The 12,593-nt window shown below is 41.7% G+C and overlaps 1 protein-coding gene across 3 annotated transcripts in view; it reads left to right on the top strand.

Annotated features, from left to right (window-relative positions):
• The window catches only part of LOC135524247 (ras association domain-containing protein 8-like), a 37,478-nt gene extending 25,329 nt beyond the window's left edge, over positions 1-12,149 (top strand). For 2 of the 3 annotated variants that reach the window (XM_064951613.1, XM_064951614.1), the window contains exons 4-6: positions 181-378; positions 3,921-4,071; positions 7,990-12,149. In XM_064951613.1, the coding sequence (XP_064807685.1) occupies positions 181-378; positions 3,921-4,071; positions 7,990-8,111 (471 nt within the window). In that variant the 3' untranslated portion in view covers positions 8,112-12,149. The remainder of the gene's footprint in view (positions 1-180; positions 379-3,920; positions 4,072-7,989) is intronic. The other variant, XM_064951615.1, reaches the window with a different exon arrangement.
• Positions 12,150-12,593: the final 444 nt, after the last annotated feature.

Below are 12,593 nucleotides of genomic sequence, written 5' to 3'. Positions count from 1 at the left end.
AGGGCAAAAAAAAACAAATGTACACCCAAGGGGGGCCCCAGGACCATGTTTGGGAAACGCTGGTCTATATAACAGACTACCAGCAAAACCGATGATGTAGCTAGGGTGCTGGGAAGCATATGTTCCCCAAACCATCTCCTACTCCTATTGGTCTAAAACTCAAACCTGTCTGTGTGTCAGGGTGTAGAGGCCGGTCTGGAGGAGGAGCGTCTGCAGAGGGAGAGACAGGAGACTCAAAGGGTGAGCGAGGTGGAGGCCAAGGCGCAGGTACTCAGAGCCCGCACGGAGCTCAAGGCCCAGGACAGACAGTCTGTCCAGCTGGAGAGCAGCTGCAGAGCCGTGGACAGGTCCCTCGGCCTGAGTGGCAAGAGACTGCAGGTCAGACACATGTATTAACATACACACACACGATGATGCATGAGCGTACACATGACAAAATGCATGTAGAAACACATATAGTGCTTCTACATATACAGTATACAGTACCTACCAGAAGCATACCAGAAGCGAAGCCATTGCCGGGCAATCAAAGCCTGGGATTTGTTTTAAATAAACTTAATCGCAAAGTTTATTTAAATCAAATTATGATTTTTTTTTAAATCTAATCGTCAAGAGCAGCTGCCAAAAAATAACTTGATACAGCATAAACCTGGCCTACCAAGGCAGGAATAAAAACATGAAATCATAGCAGGTACGAATACAGTAGCTCACTTAGAATCAAACGCATATAAGCCTGGCTTACCAAGACAGGCATGAAAACATTAGTCTAAGTCATAAATAAATAGTATTCAGGCTTACCTTTCTTGTGTTTCACGTTTTACAGCAGAAGACGTTCCCTTTCAAAGGCATGCAGTAAGCATGCAAGATCTGATTCATGTTTTGATATGTCATGTAGTGGAGAAGAGTCTCTCAACACTACATGAAGTCATAGGAAAGGTGATAATGGCCCTTACAGGAACTTAGTAGTACTACTTATTTATGTGAGAGTGAGTAAATACATAGCGTTTAGCAAAAAACATTGATTATTTGTCTCTCTGAAATGAAACCATAAAAAAAAAATACATATGTCATTGAACATCCCAATGCCATGATTAGATAGTGAAAAAACATCAATTATTTTTCATACATTTAAAACAATAAGCTAATTTACCAACATTTCTGAAAATGGATATATAGAGTTTTGGAAATAAACTCTTGAAATAGGCTACCATTTATCCATCACTCATTCAATAGCCAAGCATGCTCAAAAGTAAATACCGGTAGCCTATTTAAATCATTTTACAGTATGGTTAGGTACAGTATTGCTGTGCGATAGGAGCTCAACATCATAACCTAATCTCAGAGCCTATCCCAGGGCAGGAGATAACATATTTGGGCTGTAGCATTTACTTTAAATAGTTCGAATAGACAATGTTACGGGTGTGTACTGGAGGCGAAGGCAGGTGCAGGAGAGCAGAGTGTAGTTAACAGGCACACTTTTTATTCTGCTCCAAACGAAAGCACATAAGACATCAAATGTTCCCAAAACATGGAACATAAACAAAGGTTTGGTGCGTAACAATACCAACCAGGTGTGTAAGGAACAAGACAAAACAAATGGAAATATGAAAAATGGGAGCGGCGATGGCTAGAAAGCCGGTGACGTCGATCGCTGCCCGAACAAGGAGATGAGCCGACTTCGGCGGAAGTCGTGACATCTTGTAGAATGTATGACCAATGTTTGGCACTCGCTATAGGCAGCATGCATTTTTTTAATAGCTAGGTTTATATTCTAAAATAAATAAATAAATAAAATCCCCATAAAAACATTGTCCCACCAGAGATGTATTTCCTTTAAATGTACTTGTTGCGGATAAAAGTCTGCGTGATGAGCTAGTGCATATCAAAAAACTTTTGCAGTTAAATTTCCATGAACCGGATAAAAAAATAACAAGTTAAATGGGTTTCAACTCTACTGATGGTTTTGTCACACAAAATGTGCGTTATATATCAAATGTGTCCACACTGGTATTGGATAATGCACCTTAGCCAACAGCTCGTGTATACAGTGCTGGTATAGCCTACATGACTAGATTATTATGGACAAAATACTATTTTTATTTGTCAAATGACAACCAAACATCGATTATCATGTCACCAGATTAAGACCATAGATATTTATTGGAAAGGAGCATCAAGTTCATCAGCTTCATCATAATTTATTTAATTTGTAGTCTAACAAACTGCATGCTTTCCCGAGTCATAGGGGGAGGACCACACAGACTTGTCATTGCGTGACTCCAAGTTTACTCCGATATGATAGTTATTATATCAATATTTGCGCATAAAGCATTTCCATCACCATTTCTCACAAAATACATTTTACAGACACAAACAGATCCCAGCTTGTCTAGTGTATTTTGTTTTGTCTACATTTGGAAAGTTTACCGACAAATTTGCTGTTTCCTCAGGCCTGTCATGACATTTTTTAATCTCACATTAAAACGTTGGATGGAAACCTTGGTGTCTGGCTAGACTGCAAACTCTCCTTCCAGACCCATATCAAACATCTCCAATCGAAAATCAAATCAAGAGTTGGCTTTCTATTCCGTAACAAAGCCTCCTTCACTCACGCTGCCAAGCTTACCCTAGTAAAACTGACTATCCTACCGATCCTCGACTTCGGCGATGTCATCTACAAAATTGCTTCCAACACTCTTCTCAGCAAACTGGATGCAGTTTATCACAGTGCCATCCGTTTTGTCACTAAAGCACCTTATACTACCCACCACTGCGACTCGTATGCTCTAGTCGGCTGGCCCTCGCTACATATTCGTCGCAAGACCCACTGGCTCCAGGTCATCTACAAGGCCATGCTAGGTAAAGCTCCGCCTTATCTCAGTTCACTGGTCACGATGGCAACACCCATCCGTAGCACGCGCTCCAGCAGGTGTATCTCACTGATCATCCCTAAAGCCAACACCTCATTCAGCCACCTTTCGTTCCAGTACTCTGCTGCCTGTGACTGGAACGAATTGCAAAAATCGCTGAAGTTGGAGACTTTTATCTCCTCACCAACTTCAAACATCAGCTATCTGAGCAGCTAACCGATCGCTGCAGCTGTACATAATCTATTGGTAAATAGCCCACCCATTTTCACCTACCTCATCCCCACAGTTTTTATTTATTTACTTTTCTGCTCTTTTGCACACCAATATCTCTACTTGTACATGATCATCTGATCATTTATCACTCCAGTGTTAATCTGCAATATTGTAATTATTCGCCTACCTCCTCATGCCTTTTTTTCACATTGTATATAGACTCCCCTTTTCTTCTACTGTGTTATTGACTTGTTAATTGTTTACTCCATGTGTAACTCTGTGTTGTCTGTTCACACTGCTATGCTTTATCTTGGCCAGGTCGCAGTTGCAAATGAGAACTTGTTCTCAACTAGCCTACCTGGTTAAATAAAGGTGAAATAAAAAATAAATAAATAAAAAAGACACTCTTATCCAGTAGTGAAAACTTAAACACTGGCCCCCCGTGGGAATCAAACCCACAACCCTGGCATTGCAAGCACTATGCCCTACCAACTGAGCCACACAGGATCTCTAAACCATACAGCAAAATAGGGCGTTTTTGTTCCTATGAAATGTGAATGGAGGACGATTTCTAGGCAGGGTTGTAAACGCTCCTTCACGAGCGTATAAATATAATACGTCTCTGATTTATCAATGAAAACATGCGTATATGTTGCATGTAAATCCTAGCATCTCCACGTACGGCAGAATCTAGTGAGAGTTTTTACATGTTTGGTAAATGAGGCCCCAGGAACAAAGGGCCAGTCAGTTTAGCTGCAGGCAGATTATACAGTAGAGTAAATACAGATGGCAAAAATATAGATTTATATCGTTGATCAATCTGCATCTCCCCTCCAGGACATGCAGCATGAGCTGGAGCAGCTGACCAAGGAGCTGAGACAGGTCAACCTGCAGCAGTTTATCCAGCAGACTGGCACCAAGGTCACCGTACTGCCAGCCGAGCCCAGTGAGGAAGAAGAGGAGACAACCCACACCGGACAGGGCACAGGTAATTTACGTCAAATGAGCTAGATTCATAGATCCTCTGTGGGTTCATCCTCTTATCCCCAATATCGTAATTACGGTCATGTCTCATCGCTGCAACGGGCTTGGGAAAGGCGAAGGTTGAGTCATGCGTCCTCCAAAACATGACCCGCCAAGCTTCTTAACACCCGCTCGCTTAACCTGGAAGCCAGCTGCACTAATGTGTCAGAGGAAACACTGTTCAACTGAGTCAGCCTACAGGCACGCAGCCTGCCACAAAGAGTCGCTAGAGCGCAATGAGCCAAGTAAAGCCCTTCTGGCCAAACCCTCCCCTAACCCTGACGGCACTGGGCCAATTGTCCCTATGGGACTCCCGGTCACAGCTGGACATGACACAGCCTGGGATCGAACCCAAGGCTGTAGTGGCGCCGCAGCACTGTGTTGCAGTGCCTTAGACCGCTGCGTCACCCGGGAGGCTTCTGCGATAACTTTTGTTCTGACTACTGCTCGTGGTCACATCATATTGCTGAGTATTGCTTATTCATTGAAAGGGCAAAATCATATATTATGTGATTAATTAAACATAATGCCTAACAAACTTGTCCACACTGAATAAAGAGGCATGATTGACAACTTCACGACACTGGCTGCATCTCTAAGCACTGTGCAGGAGGTGCATTCACGTGCCGTGTGACTTGTCGGGCGACATTTTCCTGCAGCACAAGAGCACAGATTTGTGCAAAAAATACTTTAAACCTTCAAACGTTATCACGTTGCTGTCACGCCATCTTCTTTTCATGAAAAAACACCATTCTGCTCTTCCACTGCTCTGTTTGCCAGGTCACTCAATCAGTTCCACTTAGGCGGTTCTCTTTCACTGTGTGCCTGCTGAGATAGGATGACTCAGCTACGGAGAGGGGGGGGAGACCATGCAGTGTGTGCCTGCTGAGATAGGATGACTCAGCTACGGAAAGGGGGGGGGGACCATGCAGTGTGTGCCTGCTGAGATAGGATGACTCAGCTACGGAGAGGGGGGGGGGACCATGCAGTGTGTGCATTTGTTCCACCCCCTCAAGTGGCACTTATGGTTTCCATACCAACGGCTGCCTAGATACGGCTGCTGGCATGCCTAGCATCACACACTCCGCCAGCTCAGCTCTCCCTCTCTCCCTCCATCATCATATCCCTCCATCATCATATCCCTCCATCATCATATCCCTCCATCACTATCTCCCTTCATCCTCCCTCCATCCCATGCTCAGCAGTTTCTGTGGTGATGGACTCAGTGGACTGTAGTCTTGCCTACCAAGAGGCTGGCCTGGCAGAGAGAACAGAGTTAGACAGAGAGCTAGGAACACTGAGGCTTGTCAAAAGGATATAGGAGCATACACAAACAAGCTATTCTAATCACCAGGTGCTCTTGGAGAATCTTTGAATACCTTAGAAGTTCAGTCTCTTTATATCAATCTTGAATTTTAAATGGGGTTTGGAAGTGTAGGATAGTGCCCAAGTGTTCCATGTTAAAGACTGTAAAAATATTTTTTTATGCACCAAACCAGACCCTGTTAAAATATCCTCTATATCAATTTACGTAACAGTACACCTTTAAATCCCACCTCACACACCAAGTTTTTCCAGATCACTTTTCCAAATGTTTTTTTATAACTGCATGACCATGTGCTTACCATTACCTCATGTAAAGGGGTTGCTCTTATATTTATATTAGACTTCATGCTAATGGTTTTCCATTATGTCAAGTAATGAGTTTAATGTTCATGTCCTTCTAATAACCTAGCAGGACATGTGTGTTCAATCAGCAAGAGCCCTCTGTTTGGCCGTTAAGTTAACTGTTATGGCTGGCTTCCTGCACGGCACAACGCTGACACCGTGTGGTCAGATCTAGTAACGCATAGAGGAACATGCATTCAAATCTGAAAAGTGGATTTGAGGGTGTCCTTTTTTTAAGCAATTGTAGTAACTTATCCTCTCTCTCTTTCCCTCTCACTTTCTGTCTCCTTCTCTCTGTCTCTTTCTCTCTATCTGTATCTCTCTGTCTCTCCCTCTATCTCTCTTTCAAGAGCAACCCCTTTAGATGAGTTAATGGTAAGCACATGGTCATGCACAGTTATCAAAAAAACATTTGGAAAAGTGATCTGGAAAAACTTGGTGGGTGAGGTGGGATTTAAAGGTGTACTGTTACGTAAGTTGATATAGAGGATATTTTTAGAAGGTCTGGTTTAGTGCATAAAACAAATATTTTTACAGTCTCTAACATGGAACACTTGGGCACTATCCTACATCTCCGACCTCTGTTTAAAATTCAAGTTTTATATAAAGAGACTGAACTTCTGACTTCTAAGGAAGCACCTGGTGACTAGAATAGTTTGTGTATGTTCCCATAGCCTTTTGACACGCCTCAGTGTTCACAGTGTTCTTAGCTCTCAATCTAACTCTGTTCTCTCTGCCAGGCCAGCCTCTTGGTAGGCAAGACTACAGTGCACTGAGTCCATCACCACAGAAACTGCTGAGCATGGGATGGAGAGAGTGATATGATCCCATGGGGGACAAGTACGAACAAATATGATAAATGTATGCACTCACTACTGTAAATCGCTCTGGATAAGAGCGTCTGCTAAAACACTTACATTTGAAATGTAAAACAAAATATGATGATGGAGGGAGAGCTGAGCTGGCGGAGTGTGTGATGCTGGGCATGCAGGCATCCGTATCTAGGCAGCCATTGGCATGGAAACCATAAGTGCCACTTGAGGGGGCGGAAGAAATGCACACACTGCATGGTCTCCCTCCCCCTGCTCTCTTTCCCTTCTCTATTTCTTTCTTTCTTCCTCCCTCTCTCTCTCAATTCAATTCAAAGGGGCTTTATTGGCATGGAAAACACATGTTTACATTGCCAAAGTAAGTGAAATAAACAATAACAAATGAATAGTTAACATTAAACACGCACAAGTTTCAAAAGAGAAAGACATTTGACACGTTATATTAATATTAACTACAACAGTGTTGCTACAATGTGCGAATAATTGAAGTACAAATGGCAGGGGACAATAAATAATAAGATAAATATAGGTTTCATGTACTTGTGTTTCTGCTCCACTGGTTGTCCTTTTCTTATTGCAACAGGTCAACATTTTTGCTGCGAGGATGACAAACGGTTGTCTTTATGTATATTTATGGTGTGGTAGTTAGCCTAGAGGTTATGAGCATTGGGCCAATAACTGAAAGGTTGCTTGTTCAAAGCCACAAACCAACGAGGTGAAACATCTGTCTATGTGCCCTGTAGGAAGGCACTTAACCCTATTTGCTCCTGTAGGTCGCTCTGGATGAGAGCATCTGCTAAATTACACAATTGTTCATGTATCTCACCTAACAGAATCAGAAGCTTATCAATATTTGTTTTCAAATCCTTTTAGTCAGCCACCAATTGTACAAGTTCTCCCACAAAGTCCGTGCTGCCCAGCAACAGCCCCAAAACATCACTGCTCTAGAGGAGATCTGCATGGAGGAATGGGCCAAAATATCAGCAACAGTGTGTGGAAACCGTGTGAAGACTTACAGAAAACGTTTGACCATAATTTGCAAATAAATTCATAAAAAATCCTACAATGTGATTTTCTGGATTTTTTTCTCTCTCATTTTGTCTGTCATAGTTGAAGTGTACCTATGATGAAAATTTACAGGCCTCTCTCATATTTTTAAGTAGGAGAACTTGCACAATTGGTGGCTGACTAAATACTTTTTTGCCCCACTGTATGTGTATCTTATATCGTCGTACATTTGGCAGGAGGTTAGGAAGTGCAGCTCCATTTCCGCCTCATTTTGTGGGCAGTGGACGCATAGCCTGTCTCCTCTTGAGAGCCAGGTCTGCCTGGCAGCCTCTTTCAATAACAAAGCTATGCTCACTCTCTCTCTCCCTTTCTCTCAGACTTGGTTCCTCTGTCTGGTTCCCTGAAGCGTCCCGTCTCCTTTCACCCGATGCCTGGTCACCTTCGGGTCCTGCACAGTCCGCTGACATCTGGCCTAAACCCAGAAGGGATCTACGTGTAAGAGAAAAGAGGGCACACTTGGGGTGGCTTTGTTCCTCTGCTAGATGGACACCTGAAAACACCCTAAAGGCAACCTGGTTCCACTAAGACCTGATCCCAGATCTGTGTGTGCTTTAGCCAACTCCTCAACACCCAGTCACTCCTAGTCAAATAAGTTGGCTAAATACAGATCTAGGACCAGTGCTAAAGGATTCCCTGTGATGTGACATCCAAGTACAGGTTACCTCAGTAGCACTCTCCAGTCCATTCTCTGTTCTGTTACCTACATATCATGGAGAACAGGAACACTTAAAGAGATCATATTGTTATAGGCCGTTGTGTACAAGCACTCCAAGTCTCCGACATGGGCCAACATATGACGATGATAGCTCCAATGATGAAGGAAAAACTATTGGTAACATATCTGACTGCAGGGCGCTTGAATGGACAGACAGAGATAGTTGAAATAGACAATATAGCAACAGACATGAGCACCGTGTGTCATCGCCCGAATGGTTTTCTGTCTATTTAAACTGTGGAACTAAAAGTGATGCGTCATTATCATCATCAGCGTCATCGTAGTTCTCCCTTGAAAAGTGTATCCCTTGAAGGTGTATGCAATTACTTTATTTTCATTTTAATAAATAAAGAAGTTTTTAAACGTTAATATTTTATCCATTATATCAACATACAGTAAAGAGGTTCGATACTATTTTTTATGAATGTTTTCATTTTGGAAAATATCGCTCCAAACTGAAAAACTTGCTGTTGAAATCTGTGAACTATACACTACCAGTCCAAAGTTTGGACACACCTACTCATTCAAGGGCTTTTCTTTATTTGGACTATTTTCTACATTGTAAAATAATAGTGATGCTATGAAATAACACACATGGAATCATGTAGTTACCAAAAAAGTGTGAAACAAATCAAAAATACATTTTATATTTGATATTCTTCCAAGTTGCCACCCTTTCCCTTAATGACAGCTTTGCACACTCTTGGCATTCTCTCAACCAGCTTCACCTGGAATGCTTTTCCAACAGTCTTGAAGGAGTTCCCACATATGCCGAGCACTTTTTGGCTGCTTTTCCTTCACTCTGCGGTCCAACTCATCCCAAACCATCTCAAATGGGTTGATGTCGGGTGATTGTGGAGGCCAGATCATCTGATGCAGCACTCCATCACTCTCCTTCTTTGTAATATAGTCCTTACTCAGCCTGGAGGTGTGTTGGGTCATTGTCCTGTTGAAAAACAAATGATTGTCCCACTAAGCACAAACCAGATGGGATGGCGTATCGCTGCAGAATGCTGTGGTAGCCATGCTGGTTAAGTGTGCCTTGAATTCTAAATAAATCACTGACAGTGTCACTGCACCATCACACCTTCACGGTGGGAACTACACATGCAGAGATCATCAAGTAAGCCTATTCTTCTTATTGGTGTCTTTTAGTAGTGGTTTCTGCCATGAAGGCCTGATTCATGCAGTCTCCTATGAACAGTTGATGTTGAGATGTGTCTGTAACTTGAACTTGGTGAAGCATTTATTTTGGCTTCAATTTCTGAGGCTGGTAACTCTAATGAATTTGTCCTCTGCAGCAGAGGTAACTCTGGCGGTCCTCATTAGAGACAGTTTCATCATAGCGCTTAGTGGTTTTTGCGACTGCACTTGAAGAAACTTTCAAAGTTCTTGAAGTTTTCCGGATTGACCTACCTTTATGTCTTAAAGTAATAATGGACTTTCATTTCTCTTTGCTTATTTGAGCTGTTCTTGCCATAATATGGAATTGTTCTTTTACCAAATAGGGCTATCTTCTGTATACCATCCCTACTTTGTCACAATACAACTGATTGGCTCAAAGGCATTCAGAAGGAAAGAAATTCCACAAATGAGCTTTTAACAAGGCACACCTGTTGTGTGAAATGCATTCCAGGTGACTACCTCATGCAGCTGGTTGAGAGAATGCCAGAGTGTGAAAAGCTGTCATCGAGGCAAAGGGTGGCTACTTTGAAGAATCTCAAATATAAAATGTATTTTGATTTGTTTAACACTTTTTTGGTTACTACATGATTCCATATCTGTTATTTCATAGTATTGACGTCTTCACTATTATTCTACAATGTAGAAAATAGTACAAATACAGAAAAATCCTTGAATGAGTAGGTGTGTCCAAACTTTGGACTGATACTGTAAATTTGAAGAGTTTAGTGATTCTGTGGTCAATAATTGTATTTTATCCAGTGTATTAATTGATGTATGGACTGCGTTGAGTCCTGGATGAGATGTCTATACAGTGGCCCTATGGGGCAAAGTAACTTTTAAAGGATGTCTGTTTCTTGAGTCCTGGATGAGATGTCTATACAGTGGCCCTATGGGGCAAAGTAACTTTTAAAGGATGTCTGTTTCTGAAGCATTTATGCTCACATCAACCAACAGGCAGACTGTTTCTGCTCTGCTCTGTTCTGATTCTCATTATACACTATGCACAGTTATACAACCAATGGTTCAAGGCTTTGTTCCTGAAGAACGGGTAGATGGTAGCCTATGAACTGTCCAAAAGTGCTGATATGTCACTTATTGTTACGATATGTGAAATGTCAACGGATATAATCACTTCTTGAAATAGTAGAATACTGTAGATAGTATGAAGTTCGGTCACCATTCACATTTATTTCCAATTGCTGAGGAAGAAGCAGAACTGTGTATGTACACTTATGCAGTATTGTTAATGTAACAGTATCAAATGAACCGACCGCATTAGTTTTCTCCTTTATCTTGTGTTGAAAATATGTATTACTTTGCCAAAATGTTTAATCTTATTCATCTGTAAAGAAATGGGACCAAAGATTAGAGGTCTTATTGCATGTGTTTGTTTTTCCAAGTAGCCATATCTGAATACTTATTCAAACCTAAGGGCTCCATTTCATCGACAGGGCTGAAGACCTGTGCTACAGGGCGATAGCAATTTTAGAAGCAATGTTCCTGCATTCGCGGGGATTGCCTTCATGGTAAACGCTGCATATGTCGTCTCAATGGGAAATTACCTTTACATTTCAATCATGCTACAGCGCAGATCTTCAGCGCTATGGATTAAATCAAGCCCTAAGTAACACTAAAACAACTTCTGTTAGATCCTAAGAGGGAGTGGTTTGGCTCAATTGACAGATATGGAAAACTAGACTTGTCCCAGGGCCTGTATTCATAAAGTGTCTTAAAGTACAAGTGCTGATCTAAGATCGGTTTTTATCTTTTATAGCAAAATTAATATGATTATGTGGACAGAGGGGACCTGATCCTAGATCAGCACCCATACTCTGAGAAGCTTTGTGGATAATGACCAAGATCCGTTTTTCATGTCTTGCCAATTCCTTGGCGTGACAATGACCAGAGGAGTTGCCAAAGCAGCACAAACTGATCTGGAACCAGGCTAATGTAACACTATAGCACTGACTAAAACCTGATAAAACGAGTTGATCAAATGGACACATTTTAATGTGATGTATGCAACAGTTGCCCTCATTGTACCGAACACCTCTTATTGGTTTTTATAAACTAATGGTTCTGTGCTACTCAGCTTTTAATAAGTTCTTCACAAGTGCCTTATACTCATACTTATTTCTGCATATACTGTATACGACTAATGTCAAGCTTTACCAGGGATTATTCCAACAATGACCCTGCTCTGTTCTAGGCTGGTCTCAGATGTGTGTGTAGTCTTGCCAATTCCTATACTCATTGTTAGGCCAGTGACCAATAGGAGTTGGCAATACAGCACAAACATCTAGGACCAGGCTAGCTCTGTTCATTGTGCGGGTAAGATGTTTATTGGAAAAATAGGTAGTTAAGAAACCACTTGTATGTTTCCATAGGTTGTTTCGGTCAGTGTTTAACATTTGTGTCCTGTGCTCTCCCATGTTAAGAAATCAACTGTACATACATGTTTTATTTTTCTGCCTTAATTCACAGCAAATTGTTCAGAGATGTATGGCTACTGGCTGCTGATATGACATGGATTGCATTATTATAATAAAACAATGTGACAAACTTTTTGTCAGCTTTTATGTTGTCCATGAGTTTGATATTCTATAAAATGCTAATTGAAAGAGGCACAGGACATAGGAAGAGTACACCGGAGAAACATGTGCCCTTTTAACACTACCATGCCGACCCGGACCAAACTGCTGGCTCAGCAGCAGCATATTTTTTATTATTATTATTATTTTTTCACATTGAACTTTCCAGTACAGTGTGAGCAACTAAGGTGGATGTATAACTAGGCCAGCTTAGTACAACTTGGTTTGGCTTGCCTCGGTTCGGCTCAAGTAGTGTGAAAAGCCCTATGGTGAAAGAAGTGGGAGTTGGGGATGGAAAACGTGTTGTCTGTCTCTCCACTAGATGGCGCTGTCCGTCCAATAATCACAAAGCCATAGACAACTGGATGCTCTGGTGGTTCTCGTTGACCGTGGGAAATCATTGCATAATAATAACCAAGTGGATTATTTC

Source organism: Oncorhynchus masou, chromosome 31 (assembly GCF_036934945.1).
Source record: "Oncorhynchus masou masou isolate Uvic2021 chromosome 31, UVic_Omas_1.1, whole genome shotgun sequence".
NCBI lineage: Eukaryota > Metazoa > Chordata > Actinopteri > Salmoniformes > Salmonidae > Oncorhynchus > Oncorhynchus masou.
Note: the sequence above shows the minus strand (reverse complement) of the source record. Positions and strands in the feature narration are given on the sequence as shown.